The sequence below is a fragment of the Balearica regulorum genome, chromosome 26 (genome assembly GCF_011004875.1).
Source record: "Balearica regulorum gibbericeps isolate bBalReg1 chromosome 26, bBalReg1.pri, whole genome shotgun sequence".
NCBI classification, from domain to species: domain Eukaryota; kingdom Metazoa; phylum Chordata; class Aves; order Gruiformes; family Gruidae; genus Balearica; species Balearica regulorum.
The window spans coordinates 1240646-1259894 of NC_046209.1; the positions used below are offsets into that span (position 1 = coordinate 1240646).

At 38.2% G+C, this 19249-nt stretch overlaps 1 protein-coding gene across 10 annotated transcripts in view; it reads left to right on the top strand.

The window, feature by feature from the left end:
* MYO9B (myosin IXB) overlaps positions 1-19249 on the top strand; it is a 44849-nt gene that overhangs the window by 16952 nt on the left and 8648 nt on the right. For 4 of the 10 annotated variants that reach the window (XM_075736220.1, XM_075736227.1, XM_075736219.1 and 1 more), the window contains 26 exons: positions 1643-1737; positions 3323-3385; positions 3512-3611; positions 3760-3860; positions 4066-4195; positions 4672-4761; positions 5002-5118; positions 5403-5537; positions 7461-7582; positions 8274-8415; positions 8677-8872; positions 9457-9532; positions 9958-10047; positions 11085-11195; positions 12208-12247; positions 12775-12897; positions 13357-13437; positions 13642-13752; positions 14289-14411; positions 14926-15075; positions 15184-15350; positions 15667-16617; positions 17163-17229; positions 17609-17739; positions 18418-18575; positions 18700-18890. In XM_075736220.1, coding sequence (XP_075592335.1) covers positions 1643-1737; positions 3323-3385; positions 3512-3611; positions 3760-3860; positions 4066-4195; positions 4672-4761; positions 5002-5118; positions 5403-5537; positions 7461-7582; positions 8274-8415; positions 8677-8872; positions 9457-9532; positions 9958-10047; positions 11085-11195; positions 12208-12247; positions 12775-12897; positions 13357-13437; positions 13642-13752; positions 14289-14411; positions 14926-15075; positions 15184-15350; positions 15667-16617; positions 17163-17229; positions 17609-17739; positions 18418-18575; positions 18700-18890 — 3861 coding nt within the window. The remainder of the gene's footprint in view (positions 1-1642; positions 1738-3322; positions 3386-3511; positions 3612-3759; positions 3861-4065; positions 4196-4671; positions 4762-5001; positions 5119-5402; positions 5538-7460; positions 7583-8273; positions 8416-8676; positions 8873-9456; positions 9533-9957; positions 10048-11084; positions 11196-12207; positions 12248-12774; positions 12898-13356; positions 13438-13641; positions 13753-14288; positions 14412-14925; positions 15076-15183; positions 15351-15666; positions 16618-17162; positions 17230-17608; positions 17740-18417; positions 18576-18699; positions 18891-19249) is intronic. The other 6 variants (XM_075736228.1, XM_075736222.1, XM_075736224.1 and 3 more) reach the window with 3 other exon arrangements.

Genomic DNA, 19249 nt, shown 5'->3' on the forward strand with positions numbered 1-19249 from the left:
AGCATGGATTCCAGAAATCAGAAGGCTGAACTCAGCCTCAGTCATCTGTAAGCACTGCTGGACACAAATCCTCTTGCTTTAGAAACCTGTTGGCTTTTCTGAAGTTACAGCAGAATCAACCTGTGGGTTTTTACCCTTCACAGGAATTGCTCCTTTAGCTTTATTCCTTTAGGTCAGAAATAACGGTTGTCTGAAGAATTACGGACATTCTCCCAATTTATAAGAAGTTTCTTGGATTCTCTGAACACTAGGCAGCTGGCAGTAGAAATCTACTTGTGAGAGAGGCTTGAGAAGCTATTTTGGAGATAGGGATCCAGGTGTCATACTGCAGTGCAGCTGCAACCCTTAATGTAGTTTGGAGAGGGGAAAAAAAAAGAAGAGTTTCAATATACAAACAATGTGACTGTCATGCAAGCAGTACTCCCTTAGGATACACACCATAATTGGGCAGTTTTATGTATAAACAGTTTAGTTCTATGCTGTATACAGTATTCACATGTCCATCATTCTCCGGATGTGTGTATGTGGAGGAAGAAGGTGGTGTTTTTGTGAAATGATTCCACGAATGTTCTATATTAGGGGAGGCGGATTTCCTAATGGAGGCCTTAATTGCTTGGAGCTTTAAGAGGAAATATCTGTGGCAGGAATTGCTGGTGATAGTCTACAACGAGCGGTGTATTTTTCCAAACAATTGCATTTTATACTGAGTTTTTCTCTGTGCTGGATTGCCTCCTGCATGTTAGAAGGACAAAAAGTTTCTCTTAACTTTATCAACTCCCAGCTATGTGTTCTTAGGTTAAAGACATTCCCAATAACTTATTCTACTGGACTTTCAGATGCAGTAAGTTATCTTTATAGTTCTTAATGTGGCTCATGCAGAGGGTATTTTGTATTGTGAGTGTACCAGCAACTATCAGAGGGTTCATGATAACAGGCAAAAGTATTAAAGTTGCATATTAAAGATGCACAATTAGAATTTGTGCCAAAGGGGTTTTTCCCCTTTCCTAACACCTCCTAATGAAGCTACATTTTTCAGTGTTGTGCAGCAGAATTTGCTGGCCAGTAAGTATGACTTGGTTCTGTAAACCAAAGTTTTTCTGTTTGTGTTTCTTCCTGTTTTTTGAACTCATAACTCTGAAAATTCATAGGCTAACTTTATAAATGAGATCTTAATGTTCTGTTCTCACTTAAAAAAAAATTGTTTACTGTGAAATTTTTGAGTGGGAGCAATACGTTAGGGAATAAGACACATAGTTTGTGGCTTTTCTATGGGAGAGGCGTTTTCATGGTAATTGTGCTGTCATCTTCCTACTGAATATCCTCTCTAAGGTCATAATTGTTAGTGATTGAGGCTGATTTGCGCTCTCTAGCCGTGATTACTTTTCCTGTATTCTTAGAAATATCTCCCTCGGTCCCTCAAATATTATTGCATGGGGAAAATAATAAATGTGTCTATGGATCTGTGAGGAACAGTGGAGGCTTCCTAAGCTGCTTTTTGGTATCTGTATGCTGCCACTTCCGTAGTATTTTGAGTTCATACTGCAAGCTAACAGGAGGCTGAACAATGAATAGAAAGGCTTGAAAAGCTATGTGTTGGCATATTTTGTTTAACTGCAAATTAACTCATTTTGCTTTATTACAGGCATTTGGAAATGCAAAAACAGCACATAACAATAACTCCAGTCGTTTTGGAAAGTTTATTCAAGTCAACTATTTGGAGAATGGTATTGTCCGAGGGTAAGTACAGCCCGAGGGTCTTCTCATGTGAGAATAGCTTGCCGCTGTGGAGTTTCCAAGACTCTGAGCTTTGTGGAGTGATCAGGTGCTGAATAATATTCTTACCTTGCTGTACAACCATGTGACACTAAGAATTTGGCTGCTGCATCTTTGCCTTCATGCTAAATGAAGACTTTTTTCATAACACCCATTGTCCTCTCCATTTTGTAATTAAAAACAGAATTTTTAAGAGAAGTGGGAGAAGTGAAATAGATTTGAGGAAGCTATTTTAAAGAAACAATTTAAACACCAGTTATAGAGATAAAGAAAATGATAAAATTACTATTTTACTTATTTGAAATTGTGTGCTTCTATCTGAAGGACAAACATGAAATATTCTATACCTACATCTTTTTTTTTTAATATGACAGTCACAGCTGAGTCTTAGAATTCTATTTATATTTTTCACCCCTCAGTAGATGCTTATAATGTCATACTACTGTAGTCCCTCAATATTATTAATCAAAGATTATGCTTTGCCTTTGTTTTGTAGTGGGCACTTTCACTTCAAGTGAATAACTTTGTCTAAAATTTTTCTGTGATGTTAGTAATTTGTGTGCAAATACTTCTGTAGTTATTGTCTAACATCATGCCATAAAATCACTTCTTTTAGACCTTGCTTTGTAAAACGCATTTTAAATTTGTAACACTTGTATCTGCAAAATTCACGGCAGTGTGTCACACATGTTGTCAAGAAGTACCTGTGCTAGTTGCAATGCCCTAACACCTAATGTTGGTATGGAATTCTGCCCAAGGCTGAAGTTTGCTGCGCTGTGGGGTGTCACTGGCTATCACTGATTTTATGCTCCAGTGTCTTTCCTTCGGGTCATCTTTGTGTTTGCACTTAACAAAATGGCAATAACATAAATGACTGGGAACTCTGTACCATGTTTTCTTTGTGTTACTTTGCACAAAATTGGTATCTTTTCAGATGAAGTTGCACTAGCTCAGGAGACTGGTACAATTTGAATACATTTGTTTTGTCTTCAGCATGAGAAAAAGCTGCTCAAACGTTGGCCTTGTTCATTGTATCCCATGTGTGAAGGAGTTTAGACTATGATTTAGGAGATTACGTTGTCAACTGTAAGGGGTTTTCTGCCTGGTTAGGCTGGCGTATATGCTGTCATAAAAATCCGGCAAACTTGTTAGATTGAGGATCAGACAGTTATCCAGTATATTTCTGGGGTCATGTAGTCTTTGCATTCCTTATCAGATAACTGTTAATCTCGGAGCAGATAATGGATTGTTAGCGCTCTGCCTATCTTGTTTCTGCTTACAATTTTTCATCAGCACTTTTCTAGCTTCGTCTGCCTTTTTCCAGTTATGTCTACTAAAACCAGGCACTGATGATAGGTGTTTCTTGGGTATTTCTCTTTGTTGCAATTACAATATAGCGCATACCAAAAATTTTATTTAAGATAGTGACTAAGCTGTTTGCTTGTATATTTTAGTGCAGATTTCATTATTTGAAGTCTCTTGGCAATTGCTGATTTGTGAGAGCTTTTCTTTTACCCTCGTGCTTTTTTCATTTTTTGTGACTCTTTAGGGCTGTTGTTGAAAAATACCTGCTCGAAAAATCTCGTCTGGTTTCTCAAGAAAAAGATGAAAGGTAAGAGATTACTGCAGTTTACTAACACAATTATAATCAATGCAAGAGTTTACGAGCATCTAAAGTATATAGAATAAAATAAAAATCATTATATTTTCATCAAAGAGAAATGTATTGACTTTGTAGGAACTACCATGTCTTTTATTATTTGCTACTTGGAGTCAACAAGGCAGAGCGTAAAGAATTTCACCTCAAGCAACCTGAAGATTATTTCTACCTCAATCAGGTAATCTATGACAGGAATTCACAAATGCATTGATAAATGTTGTCTGTCTGTTGTGTTAAAGCCAAAAGAAAGTGGAACAGATTATACTTGTTTTCTTGTGATGTTTGGGCTTTGTTCTTTGCCTTTAATTATGGATCTCTCTTCACAGCATAACTTGAAAATTGAAGATGGGGAAGATCTCCGACATGACTTTGAAAGATTAAAACAAGCCATGGAGATGGTTGGTTTCCTTTCACCAACAAAAAACCAGTAAGAATCGTTTAAGCTTTTGTTACTGATAGCTAGTTGCAATAAACTGTATGTGTTGGGATCACATTCAGTCCAGTAGAAAGCATGGAGAGGTGAGTATTTGAGGGCTTATGGACAAATTCTTGAAGTAGAATTAAGTCTGCTAACTTGTTATAATGAACTTGTAAGAAAAATTCTTATAAAATTTGATTTTTTTTTTCCTTAGGATTTTTTCAGTACTTTCAGCTATTCTTTATTTGGGCAACGTTACGTACAAGAAGAAAGCTACAGGTCGTGATGAAGGGTTGGAAGTAGGACCTCCCGAAGTGTTGGACATTCTTTCTCAGCTTTTGAAAGTAGAGTATTTCTCTTTAGCGCTAATGTTTGATAAATCTTTTTGTCATGCTCTACCTCAGCCTTTTACTTGAATATCTTGTTGCCTAGTTTGCTACATCTGGTTTGTGATACTTCCACAACATTTATCTTACGGCAGGGGAAATGGATAAAACTGGTGAAATTATTGCGGTTGGGGATGGAATATAGCCCATAGCATGGAAGTAGAATTTGTTTACCTGGTAATCGTAGAGCTGAGCAGGAATAAATTTAGTGGAGATGTGTTCTTTGCCGCCACAGGGAAACATCTGAGTGAATCTAAGCTGTGAATAGCTTAAAGAAGTTGAAGAACTTGTAAAATTATTGATCAATGATAAATGTAGCTGTTGTCAAAAAGCTTGGGCTTGTCTGAGGAAATTGTGATGTCCACTTTTGCCATCACACTACTCATTGGGGAGCTTGAGGGTAACACTAACTCTTGTTCTTGTTTGTTTTGAAGGTTAAACGAGAAATTCTAGTAGAAGTGCTAACAAAAAGAAAAACTGTGACTGCTAATGATAAGCTTATTTTGCCATATAGTCTCAATGAGGTGAGTGAAAAGAACACTAGTGGTATTATTTTAAATAATTAAACTTGCTTTTCTGGCTACAAAAAAGCTAATACAGTACACTTTCACATTTAGCAAGGGCTGTCTGGAACATTAGAAGTTAGCACTAAAGGAAAATTTTGGGTTTATTTGTCTCTGCTAGGATTGTAAACTTTGAGTGACACTGGTCTGAAATGGAAATACTTTTTTTAAACAAAATTCTGAACATTGTTTCATGTACAGGCAATAACAGCTCGTGATTCAATGGCAAAGTCCTTATACAGTGCTCTGTTTGATTGGATTGTTTTGCGAATTAATCATGCGCTTCTTAATAAGAAGGACATGGAGGAATCTGTTACAGTAAGTTTCTCACAAAAACAAGTCTTTGTAGACAGTTGTGTGTTTGGAGCTAACAGAGAATGCTATAGATGACATGTTCAGATACCTGGGATAAATTTTGATTCTTCTGAAGTCCATGGTAAATTTCTTGATAATATGTAATGGTCTCTTTTAACAATAGATATAACTGTTAAATACTCAAAATCTGTTAGCATACACTGCAGTGTTTTTTGTAATGGTTAGCTGTTATGGGTTAAATCACTGTATGACAGATTGCTTAACTGCATTTCCATATCTACTTTTAGTGTTTGTCCATTGGTGTGCTTGATATTTTTGGATTTGAAGACTTTGAAACCAACAGTTTTGAACAGTTCTGTATAAATTATGCAAATGAGCAGCTTCAGTATTATTTCAATCAGCATATTTTCAAATTGGAACAGGTAAGAAATTAGAGTTGCTGAAACAAAACCTTTTTTTATCAAATGCTCATGTGTTATGCAAACTTAGCCGCTGTTCTGCAAAACCCCATGGCATAATTCTTATAATTGTTTCAATATATTCCCAAAAGTCTTATTTTTTAATTTCTGGTTTTATTACTGCTTGTTATGGTATTGTTTGAAGGTTGCAGCTTTGCTATATTTAGTGCTCTACATATACTAGTGATTGCAGGGTCTTTCTTTAGCCGACTAGCATTAAGCTTCTGCTTGACTGCAACAAACTGAAAAGACATTCAGCAACACCAGACAGAAGTTAGCTGAAACTGTAAACTTGAAGATAGAAAGTCTGTAGATGAGGTGTTTGTTTCAGGGGTTTGGGGGTTTTTTTTGTTTTTAATGGTTGGGAAACAGTTTCTCTTATTTTTGTCAGTTTGTAAATATTTAATAACCTGTCTTTGTTGCTTCTTCTACCTGACTGCATTTAGAGGATACAACTATATGTTGATGTTTGCAGTAGTTCTGAAATGCCAGTATTACTGGCATATGTTGATTTACTTGTTTGCAGATGGTATTATCTTAGAGTGCTTTGAGTGCAGCAAGAGCTAACAGATCCTGTTTCTAGACTGAGTCTTGGGGGGTGTTTTTGCTCTAGACTTGGATTTTTTCTGGTTTGTGCTAAAGCGTTGCGCTCGGGTCGTGCTGCTGAAAGAAAGAAGTCATTCTGTAGTATGTGGAATTTTGTCAACAATACGTAGATAACTTTAAACAAGCATTTTAAAGAGAAGAAAAATACCAAACATGCAGACTTCATATGTAAACATAGTGTTGAGCTCCCTGTTCTGTTAACTCATGACAGAAGTGGCTGTCCAGGCTAACTAGAGTAAATAGTTACATTGTCTTTTTTTTTTTAATGCCATTTTTCCAAATAAGCTTAATCCCTGAATGACCCATTTCCTGTATCTCTTGCACCATGAAGGCCCTCAGGGAGGATCACTATGTCTTTTTAAAGAAAGGCTTTTTTGTCTGTGCAGAATGGCATTTCAGTTCTGTAATGTGGTGTGCACACTGAGCAGCCTGTCATTAGACAGACTGAATTACCTGCCTAAAAATAATCCATTTCTTATCATCATATAGAACAGTGAGAGGCGCTCTTTGTCTTTTGTTAAACTTAGTTAATTTTCTGCATGATATCTTTTTTGCATCAGTACCTTATAATTAGGGTGGGGTTTTTTTCTGTGAGCATTTACAGCAATAAGAAAAACTGATATTTTGGTCCTATATCTTAATGGGAAGCTTGTCCTGTCCAGCATTTGATGCATTGTCATTTCAGCAGAAGAGCTTTGTATTCTATTGTCAGAGCACTTCAAATCTTCTGAATCTAAGTGATATACATTGCTTCCTTAGGGAAGTTCTGGTGTTGATGTTGTGTGGGGCTTAACTACCTGTTTTGAAACTTCTGTTATTTCATCTGACAGTGCAGTTTGGAAATTCTGGAACTTGATATTAAATATTTGTCATTTCTTGTAATACAAGAACTATGGAAGAGAAAAATAGACTTAAATTCCTCCAATGTTTGTCTACCTAGGGTTTGAATGTAATGATGTAGATGTAACGTCTAACTCCAAGTTTGTAGACTGATGATTGCTGGGAAAGCACAGCAAAACATTCTTTTCACTGTTTTGGCTTGAAATAGTTTTCCCCCAAGCATCTGCTGTTGAGTGACTTGCCTAGGTAGACCTTTGATCTGACCCAATATGCCTGCTGTTCTGTTCTGATTTATAAATTTTCCTTATTTTTGTTTCTGCTGCCTGAACTAACAAACTCAACTTGCCAAAGCTGTTCAAGGATGTCTTTTAAGCACTTAGACCACAGGACACTAAAGGTCAGGGCACTGTACTGATAAGGGAATTTTCTTGAGCTACACAGGAGGAATATAAGAGTGAAGGGATCACTTGGCACAATATTGACTATACTGATAACGTGGCCTGCATTCACTTAATCAGCAAGAAGCCCACTGGCCTCTTCTATCTTCTGGATGAAGAAAGCAAGTAAGCAACAAATGTCTTCTGAAAAAGAATTGTGTGGCAGGGAGGAGGGAAGGACTGTGGAAGGGAGCAGAGATACAGCACTTTAAAAAAGGAGAGGAATGTGGTGTGCTGGTTTTGGCTGGGATAGAGCTACTATGGAGAAAATTTACTCCATCCCAGCCAAAACCAGCATGTGTGGGAAGCAAAGGGTCATCTTATGACTATGATCTACAGTCTAGTTTGCTTCTAATGCCTCAAATTACCTCAAATCACCTCAATTGGTGATACAAATTGCTGAAATTGAACTTTGGGATAAGCAGACTTAGAAACTTTCACTTTTGTGTTTTACCAAGGAATTACAATTACAGTAAAATGCACGTATGTAAGTCTTTGGAACATTAAGTACCAAATATGATAAATGGTTAAGGTGGTGGTAACTAAACTTGACTGGTGAAGTGGGAGGAAGCCTTGACATACACTTGACACGTCAGAATATTCTGCTGTGTGTGGAGCTGTTTGGGTTTGGTCTAGAAATTAAGCCCACCTCTAAGATTCAAAGCAGGTGTGTAAGTCTCAATTAAAGTGTAGAGAACTTGAACAATACAATACTTTCCACAAGGATCAATAGGCGTTCTTCACTCTGTCACCTTGAACCTCAATAAACCTGTCTGTATTTGAAAAAGAACTGACCTTTTTTGTTTTGTATTCCTAGTTTTCCACATGCCACCAACCAAACTCTACTTGCAAAATTCAAACAGCAGCATGAGGAGAACAAGTTTTTTGTTGGAACCCCAGTGATGGAGCCTGCTTTTATTATTCGACACTTTGCTGGGAAAGTTAAATACCAGATAAAAGTAGGTGATAGATCTGATGGCCACAAAAAAAAAATTCCTTATGTTTCTTATAGTTTTTGTCGGGGTGTAGAAAATTTGCTGGGAATGGGCTGGATCAGATGTATCAGAGGTACTTTCTATTTTGTTTGTTTGTGGTGGTGGTCTAGACTTGAGGTCAACACTCACTATTTAGAAAAATAAATTATTCTGAAGAGTGACTAATATCTTGAATCAAAACACAGCTTTTCTGAGAGCTTGTGGTTCAAGGTTCCTGTTTTGCAGGATTTCAGAGAGAAAAATATGGATTACATGAGGCCAGATATTGTTGCTTTACTACGAAGCAGTGACAGCGCTTACGTTCGGGAGCTGATAGGAATGGACCCTGTAGCTGTGTTCCGTTGGGCAGTTCTGCGGGCAGCTATTCGAGCAATGGCTGTCTTTGCAGAAGCAGGACGCCAGAGAGCTCAGAAGACTGCAGGTATGGTAGGAGTAAAACAAAAACGCTTTCAAATGCTGTACAATTGGTTAGTGCTTGTTGACAGAACCAGTTTACAGAAAAAGCTTATCATCCAGATGCAATCTTGGTTTGGTACTAAGGACAAAACTGACTTGTGAAAATGGCTTAACATTTGCACACCAAAGAGATTGTCACTGTTTTGTCTGAGCTCATTCAGACTTCCTCCACCAATAAGTGCACCATGTCCTGCAGACTGTGTCAAATTTGAAGTCCTATTTGTAAAAGTTGGGGAAAATATTACTAGTTCTAGCACACATGCTCATCTTATCACTGGTTTTGATCTTCTCTATACCTCCCTGAAGTTTCAAATGAGTATTCAGTATTAAATACTAATTTTGATAAGCTTTTCTGAGCAGCTGCAACTTACTTTCTCATAGTAGGAAGTTTGAGAAACTAAGTGGTCTAGCTCGATAGCTAAAGTACTAGACAAAACCTCTGGGCCCTTGGATAGATGTTTTGCTTGTTGTAGTCAGTGGGTGGGGTTTTTTTTGTCTGTTATGAACATAACTTTGTCAAAACTCAACCTGTTGATTATTTCATAACAGGAGTGGTACGTCAAGGACCCAGAGTTCCCCTTGGAGAACTTCAGAGATCAAATACACCAGTAGAAAAAGTTTATCGGTGAGAAACGCATACTTAACCCGTATCAGGGAAAAGACCTGAATTGCTGAGTCGCATTTTCATCTATCAAATATCAGCTAGATCTGTCCACAATGACAGCAAGTTTTATTTCTTCTGTCTTGTCTTGTTTGACCTTTTTAATGCTATCAAAACAATACTCTAGCTTATTTTATGTAAGACCCTGTGCTACCAAATGTTGGTGACATAGCCTCGGTTCCATTTACCGTTGGGTTTTTGAGTTCTCTGTCCTTACTTTGTATGTGTTGCTTTTAGCATTGTGTGTTCCTCTGCAGCCAGTCTGTGTCACTGAAGGATTTGTAGGAGCGCTCATGGGAAGTCCTACAGAACTGCCTCCGCACCTTGCTCTGTATAGGCATATTTCCTTTTTATGGAGTATTTAGGTTTTATACATGTTCCTTTTGCAGCTGCTCAGTGCTTGATTTCTCATTTGATTGTTCTGAGGATTTCGATATAAATGCTTTTGAAGACATCATTACTTTTTATGAAAACAAGAAGTAAGTAGAAATAGGCCTGCACTTAAAGGCCAGGGAGGCACATTCCTGGATAGACTGACCTTCTGAGCATGCTCTGTGTAAAAGTGAAGCTATGAAGTACACATGAAGTACTGACACTTCACGCTGCTTCATAATTATTTCATCCTAGACAGTCTCTGTCACTTGTGGCATCTAAAGATACGATTTGAGTGAAAGGATTGGTCATAGCGTAACATATCTGTTTCCTTGTGATATCTTAAAACAAAATCTTGATACTCAAAAACGTTCAGAGGCAACAAGGGAAGCAAGTGACTGTCTGTAATAACGTTGCTGCCTCAGTGAGCAGCTCAGAATGGTGATAGCATCTAACAGTCAGAAGTGATTCTTACGCTTCTGTTATTTTTGGTTTGTGCCTTTCTGGAGAGTAAAGAAGGTAAGTTCTGTGCAAGACACAACACTTCACTAGCACGGTGCATGCTTAAAATAACGGAATCTGCCATGAATTAGGGACTATCCCAGGCTTACTTTGAAAAGCTAAACATGTGAATAAGATTGAAATGGAAATGAAAAACAAAACTTCATCAAGTATTCCTGCAAAAGCTAGTTTTTAACTTTTCTGATATATGTCTGCTTAAGCAGCCTCATTTCATCAGTCAAATCTATATATAAAAATATTTACTGCTTGATTACAAAGAAGCTTACATCTATCTGAAAAGGTGACTTAGCTTAACAAAAAGGTTCCTTGCACATTAAGTACATTTTGCTAAATTTCCCTTTGTTTTCTGAATTGATGGCTCAAGAATTTATATTAGAGGTAGAATTAGAGAGTAAGTTTAGTAGGAGACCTTGGTCATTAAATTTTAGGGCACTGATAGAGTAGAAAGTGCTGACTTGACATCAGAATCATTCATGCTTAGAAAAAAGTAGTCTGGGATTGACCTGCTACTGTTCGGAGCACACTTGGTGATGGGATCTCTTGGATTTTTAACTCCTTTTTCTCCCCTCTCTCTCATGGCCGTGTATCTTTGCCATCTTTGTTTTGCTGTGAATCATTTTAGAGACATGCATGAACAAATCATCGCAAGTATAAAAGGACTTCCTTGGCAGGGTGATGATCCCTGTAAGCTGCTTCGGTCACTCAGTCGACTTCAACACCGCTCCCACTTCATGTGAGTTCTGGTGCTCTAGGTATTGCTTTGAAAGTGCAACAATAACCAAGCAGTTATTCTAGTCCATAAAAAATATACTTGTCCCACCTTTGTCTTCTGCAAAAAACTAATCAAGACAATTAAGAATAAAATTATAGCCTTTATAATTTTAAGAAGGAATTGAGAATGCTTTGTTGCTTCATTGCATTAGCTGAAAGTTAAACATACTTTTCACATAAACTTGCTCTAAAACCCAAGCATGTAGTACAAGCTTGTTGTTGCAAAACGTTCAACAATGAAATCTCTCACAAGTTACAACTAATGGTTTCCTGAAATTCGGGATGCCAGCGCTCTCTATATTCCTGGGTTAAGACTCTTTACATGTGCTCACATGCATCACGGAGTCACCCTGCTTAGAATTAGGATGTGAACTACAGCCTTGTTTCTGAGAGCTGCTGCTTCTAGTTCTCCGTCTGCATGCAGATGAGAGCTATGCTTGAGGTTTGTGCGGTGCCCCAGGAGGTTCTGCGAATGATCTCAGACATCTCAGAATTCGTAGTGGAGTTGCTGGGGCAATGTGTTGGCCTTCTGTGAGCAGTTTAAGTACTTTCACAGGGGTTCTGGTGCATAGCAGCAGTAACTTCTGAATCAAGTATTTTTGTTTGATAGTGCCTTAGTATTATGATGAGAGTTCAATGACCATACAGTTAACTAAGTAGAATAACTTGCACAAAAATAGTCTGTGCAACAGTGCAGTTTTTAATAGCTCTAACTTTAGAGAAAATGTTTTCACTTTTGAAGCTTCCAATACCTACAGAGTTTATTTAAAAAAAAAAAAAAATCTTGTGCGAAGCAGCCTCCATTTCTTGCATTGATCATTTGTAAGAGACGTGCATGAACACACCCTGATGCTATTGTGCTAACTTTCTTCTATCCTTCATCTTGCCTCATAAATTGCACCAACTCATGGCTTGCTGAAATAACCAAAATTCATGTGTATTTTTTTCTTAAATGATCTTTAATATTTTAACAGGAAAAGTAGAGGTATGAAACAAAAGCAGATCATTCCCAAGGTAAAGTTATTCAGTAAATTTAGATTTCTCTTGGGTTTTTTTTTGGGGGCGTGTTTCACTGTGAACATTCATTTTTGATTGACAGAACTCACTTCAGAAATACTGTTTCATAGTGTAGGGAAGTTGTATCAGTTATCTTCTAAACTTCCTTTTTGACAATCTAAAGTATAGTGGTAAATGTTCATCTCATAAGAATTGCTGAACAGGAAAAAAAGGTAAATTGGCGTCTGTTTAATTAAACTGGAGATGCCATAATTAAAGCCATTTCTAATCAAGTCATTGAAGGCAAGCACAGTGGTAATGTAATTCATCTTGTTCTCCTTACACTCTTGGATGGTGGCAATGGAAAAGTTTCACTCTTAAGAAGATGCTTTGGTCCAAAATAGAAATAGTCATGAGTGTAACATGTCACTGAATGTGGAGCTTTAAGTAGTTGGTTTCATTCTTACTCATTTTGATGCAGATGAAAATATTTCTCCTTCAGTCAAGAGACTTGTACTTTGTTGATTATGAAAACTTTCTTCTAGAACTTGCTGGATTCCAAATCTCTGAAGCTTATAGTAAGCATGACTCTTCACGATCGAACTACAAAATCCCTCTTGCACTTACACAAAAAGAAGAAACCTCCTAGCATTAGCGCACAGTTCCAGGTAGGTGACTGATGTGGTGATACACACCTCTGGGTGCACCCTGACCTCGTGGGAAAAGACCTTCCTGGTCTGATCTAGGCTAATCTGGCTTGAAAAACAAAATGGTTTTTATTCTTGGGATTTGTTTGCAGTAGGGTTTATTACTTGATTAAAGTTAAGACTACATTTAGAGACTACCCTTATGCTATGAAATGTGTTAGTTCTCTGTACAATCAGCCTCATCCTTGTAACAGCATATGCAGAACCCACTTTTCATTAGCTTGAGAAAAGGTAAAAACAAATACAGGGGTCTGCTGTGCAGTACGGAGAGAATCTCTGTATTGGATGAAATAGGATTTGTATAGCCATCAGACCTGAAAGAACCTTATTTCTGAGGAAGAAGCTGTACTCCTGTCAAATGCAACTCAAAATGCTGGTGTCTGAAAGAAAAAAACCATGGGTTTGAATCTTTCATTTCAGACTTCACTTAATAAGTTGCTGGAGACACTGGGTAAAGCTGAGCCATTCTTCATCCGTTGCATCCGGTCCAATGCTGAGAAGGTAAAACTGCCTTAAGAGCTGATCTGATCTGACTGCTCAGGATCTAAGTCTTCTAGCCCTAATATATCTCTTTTGACTTGTTGGCTGTCACTCTGTGTGAAGGTGAAAGGTAACTGGGGTGGGAAAACAGAATGTGCTTTTTCTGCCAGACAGAAGTAGGGCTCTTCAGGCATTTACTAGCTGTTGACTGCTGATCTTTTTCAGAAAGAGATGCTTTTTGATGAAAGCTTGGTGCTTCAACAGTTAAGATACACTGGCATGCTAGAAACTGTGCGAATCAGAAGATCTGGCTACAGTGCCAAATATACATTCCAGGTATGTGGAAGTGGATTATGCTTTCAGAAATATCTACTCTTTTTGGAAAAACACGCAAAATGTTTCATGTATCTCTTCGTATGAAGCTTGTGACCACTTAGGATGAACTGCAAAAATTCATTGTAGTTTTGACAGAGCCTGCACAGTAACAAGTTGTAGTATAAACTATTGTGTGAGTCATCAACCAGTAAGTTGTTCAACTTGTTGTGTGAAGGGAAAGCATTCTGAGTGCTGTATAAGCAATCAGTGCTGCACATTACCATCTCCATGTGTAAATTAGTTTTGTATAAAATACAAGCTACTCTGTGTGTGTAGCTTTATAGCTCACATATAGGTGATATTTACTGTTGATTGGAGGCTGAATGAAGCCTGTATTTTACAGAGTAGGAAAAAATAGCTTAATTTGGAGTGAGAAACAAGGACTTTTAAACCTCTATTGCTCAGATGTCTTGGCTTAATTCTAGAAATCTAGTTAAAGCTCTAAATTTGTGAATTACCTTTTAATTTTGTTCTCTTGCTGTCTCTGCTTTTCACAGGAATTCATAGACCAGTTTCAGGTGTTACTGCCCAAAAATGCCAAAGCCACGAAGGAAGACATTTGTGTTTATTTGAATAAACTAAAACTGAATGAAAACTACTATCAAATAGGGATGACCAAGGTCTGTGAAACTTCCAATAAGCAAATAAATACTGATGTATGCTGCAAAATTTAGTGCAGTTCATTTACAGGTGTTGCTCTTTTCTGCATTTTGTATTTACATCAGCTGTTTTAACTCTTGTAAATGTTGACACGGACCTTAGTAGTTGCCTCATTGGTTTTGATGCTAACTTGTCATCTCACAATACAGAATAATTCTGTATTGTATGGATATTACTTTTGGGAAATTGTTGCTATTGGCATTTGTCAAACAGGTCAGCGTTTTCATTTTTAGGAGGGTTCTATGATTTGAAGGCTGTAAATGCCAACTGTATGTTTTAGAATCCAAACACTGAGATTTAGTAAAGCAAAAGGACTTTTACTTTTTTTGAAGTTCTGTTTGCTGTCAGCTGATAAGGTTTGGTTCAGCAACAAGTATTACCGTTGTCATTTGTTAGCTTGTGGAGGTACCTCCAGTGGGGGCTGAAAGACTCCTATTAAGAGTTCGCTGATGAACTTTTTCTTTATCTGATCAGGTTTTCATGAAAGAGGCTGAACGGCAGATCCTACAGGATACACTACACAAAGAAGTGATCAGGAAAATCATTCTGCTTCAGAGCTGGCTCAGGATGGTTTTAGAAAGGAGACGCTTTCTCAGAACGCGACAGGCAGCCATTGTTTTACAGGTATCTTTGAGAATTGCCAGTCAATCTGTTTCTAAAAAACAGACCTCCTCAAATAACATTGCCCACCTTCAAGTACCCCTCCCCTACTTTAGAAATCTCCTTTCTTAGGTTTGCTGGCATTCCCGTCGTGTTAGGATGGTGCTGCAGAGAAATAAGGCTGCCACTTATATTCAGTCAGCATGGCGAAGATACAGGGAGCGAAAATGCTACCTTCAGCAGAAGAGAAGAATTTGTCTCGTGCAAGCTGTGGTCAGAGGACATCTACAGCGTAAGAGGTAAAGGAAGAGGAGCAATATGATATGAAAACATGCATTTTAACCACTTAACTGCTTGGCTTCATCTGCCAAGCTTAGTTTCTGTGTGATATGTTGACTTAATAAGCAACTTAAAGATAGTTATTACCGTGTGATACTGCAGTCAGTATCAAACACCAGCCCTAATAAGCAGACCTCTGTGCAGTCATACTGGGACTGTAAGTGGATTTGTACTTTGTGTCTGTATTGCTATTTAGGCTGCATTTAAACAGTTGGGTCCTTTTCTTGACTGCTGTACATTAAATATTTGTGTTTTCATCTCACAAATTCTTAACAGATTTCAGAAAATGGCTATGGAAAAGCACAAAGCTGAAGAAAAGCAGAGAGAAATGCAGGAAGATCAAGACAGAGAGAATGAGATGAGCAAGGACAAGCGCAGTGAACCAGCAATGGATGAGTTGCCTGTGAAACACAAGTCAGAGCTGGATCAAGCTGTTGAGGACAGAGATCAAACTCCAAATGAGCAAGCCGAAAACCTGAGCTCACCTGAAAAAGCTACGTTACCCCAAAAGAATGTGACAGAGGCCTCTGAGAAAGCAACAAACAGCCGGGAGAAACGTGAGTCTCGCCGGCAGAGGGGGCTGGAACATAATGAGTTACAGACTAAGCATGTCCTGTTTTCCTTCGAAGGCCCATCTTTACTGTGCCACGAGGAACAAACCTCTTCTGAAGAGGCCCTGGAAACTGTTCCAGTGCCAAAGAAATCCACAGCACAAGATGCTGTCCTTCAAGGAAGCAATGAGGGAGAGAAAAGTCCAAGTGAAGAAAAAGCTCTTTCAGACATGCCACTGTCAAATGAGATAAAAGAAAGTAGCTTTATTCCCAAGCAGCCACCTGTATCAGGAGGAGATGATAAAGCAGTTGATAGAATGAAAACACAAGGGAATCAAAACAACCAGATAAAAGGCAGCCAAAGCTTTAACTGCCCTGAAAGGCCAACAGATCTTGCACTGAATCTTCATAATACGCTATCTGCTACTGAGAGCTTTCGAACGCCAGCTGAATGCTGGGCAGATAAAAACAAACATCTTGTTCAGAAGGGAGCCAAAGGTCTGGATAGTCCCACTTCTTCTCCAATCCAGAGATATGTGGATGACCCAGGGAAACTAAAGTACAAGAAAGAGAAGTGGAAAGGAAAGAGACAGTCTGATGCCAGTCAGAATGATATGCTGAGTCAGTCTTTGGATGGAAGAACCTGTGTGGATAAGTCTCCTCAGGATCAACTGGAGTAAGGACAGCTTCCTAATTATTTTGACTTTTTCTGAAAACAGGTATCTGTAATATTTAAAAATAGATGGAGAGCTCCTGAAAGCCTGTATGTCTGGCCACATTATGGGAGAAAGTACAGCTATGAGCAACTGCTGCTTTTTCTTGGCTGTCAGTCCCCAGGCGTGCAGTTGAACCTGTATAGGTAGAATGTCTTCAGAAGCTAACAAAAGATACAAAGCCTGCCTTGCTGAATTAAATTGGAGAGTCAGGACTTCAGTTAAATGGTGTCTGGAGTTTATTTTCATGTGTCTTTTGTCCATTGAAAACAAGGTTTTAGTGACCTGCAGTTTACAGGCATCATCCCTCTGATATGGCAGAAAATCTGACATGCCCATTTTTTTTACTTCTCCAGTACCTTTTGCTTTTAAGTGAGCTACAAGAGTTGATCATGATTCTCTCTCAGATGTAACATTGATATGTGGGTTATTTAAAAGCTGGTAAATACAAAGAGGCCACAGACTTCTATAAAATATATATTCTGAAACTAATCTTGTAACATTGCAGGAAGAAGGGGAATTCATCTTCATTAAGTGATCTCTCAATACTTGCTCAGTCTGTTGCCACGAATCAGGTACTGATGCTATTATGCATATTTATACTTAATTATCCTTGTTTATAAATATTAAATATTTGTCAATAATTGGCTATAGTGTGTTCTGTATGCCTGTGTTCCTTTCAGGTTGATTTTTTTTGGCTTGATATCCGTATTAAAAAAAAATCTCATTAGCAAAAATTATAGAACAATTTGAAAACTTAATTTTTAATAACTGGACTTTTGATCAAAGCATTAAATATACTTGTATCTTATATTAGTAAGCTAATATCTGTTGGGTAAAGCATTTTGTCTTGATGAAGCAAACTTTTTTTCACCATTCTAGCTTTTAAAACCATTTAAAGAATTTATTTCACTCATTATGTAACTTTTTGACTCCTCCTTCCCTGTACTGTAGCAATCACCAGATACGATAGAAGAAGAAAAAGCCAACAAGAAACATCCTGTGCAGAAGAAGCCCAGTGACCTCTTAGCTACCTTGGATGCAGTCGTTTCCATGCAGTCAGCAAGTCAACAAATAGATGCCAAGTATGTATTCTGTGTGTGACTGGCCTGCCTTTAAGAAAATTTAAAAAAGGAGATTTTTCCACTGGTACTTGAATTGTGCATCCTGAGACTGTCATGGAGACACATGCGTATTGGCATCAGCTGCAGTAGTGGCTGTGTTGCTCGTTGACTTGATCTTCGTGTTGATGTAAGCATGATATCTGACCCTGTTGAGGAACAGATTCTCTGCTTCTTGCATAAGACTTGTCTTTGTACTGGTGTTTTTTAACTTAAGAACCATGATACAGGCTCAGATCAAAGGTCCAGGTACTGTCACCCAGACTGAGAAGACAGACACCAAGAGAAAATCTTAAGAACCCAGCAAGCATGGAATGCTGTTTCCCTGGCCTGTTCCTCCAGCTTCTGGCATTCTACAACTTGGGGACTTCCCGAGCCAGAAATGATGTCTTGAATATGTGGTGTGTTGTCTGTGTGTATGCTGAAGGTAGTGCTCTCATCTGGTAAATGTCAGAAGGTCCAGGTGTGCTTTCAGACTGTCTTTCCTTTTTTCTGCTGCTCAGGTAGGACTTTAGAGGAAATATGCACAAGAGAGGTTAATCCTTTTGTGGGCGTTAGCTGTACAGTTAAAAGAGCATTTTCTTGTAGCAGAGCCAGCTTCCATTACTAATGTGACAAACTTGTGTCTGCTTTTATGTTCAGGTCTGCTTTTAAAAGCCCTTTGCGTAGACTTTTGGGGAAGAAGCCAGACAAGAAAATTCCAAAGGAGAGTCCTGATGTGATTGATGAAGGAGAAGGCCTTTCCCTTGTATCTTGTGTCCTCTTTCCAGAAACAGGAGGAACCCAGAAAATTTCTGAAGGTGAGTTTCTGTGACTTAATCCCCAGCTTGCTAATATCCATCTTTTCTGTAATGTTTTGCATGGAAACAAATCCTGCAAAATTCTGTCATCCTGCTTTAATATGCAAATGAATTTCCTTCCCAGCTGCTTCTGGACAGCCAAGTCGCCTCCAGACAGGAGAGCGCCATGTGAAAGAGAGTAGTAAAACAAAGAAGAACCGTACTATAAAGATCAGCAAGATCTCAAGTGTGTCTCAGAATTGGCGTGCTTCCATGGTCCGTGAGATTGCAAACGCCAATGAACTGAAACATCTTGATGAGTTCCTCCTAAACAAGGTAAAAGGCGCTCAACTATGATAAAATTCAGGTCTATGGTCACTGTGTGGAATTTTAAAGACTACTTTTCTAGGTGCAAGTTTATATTATGATTTAAAGCAAAAGGGAACTGATTTGCTAGCTTGATGAATTAGGTCTGTATTAAGGCCCTTCCTATTCCTTCCTTTAAGTCTCTCAATGCGTTATATTACGTTAAATCCTGGTGGCATTCATGCTAGTTCTTCGTTTGTTTACAAGCGAGTGGCAAAAGTTGTATTAAAAAAAGAAAAAGCATGAGCTGTAAGGAAAGAGAGTTCTTTAGAACCTACTTACCTAACTCCTATTTTTGTATCATCACAATGCATTAAGAAACATTGTTT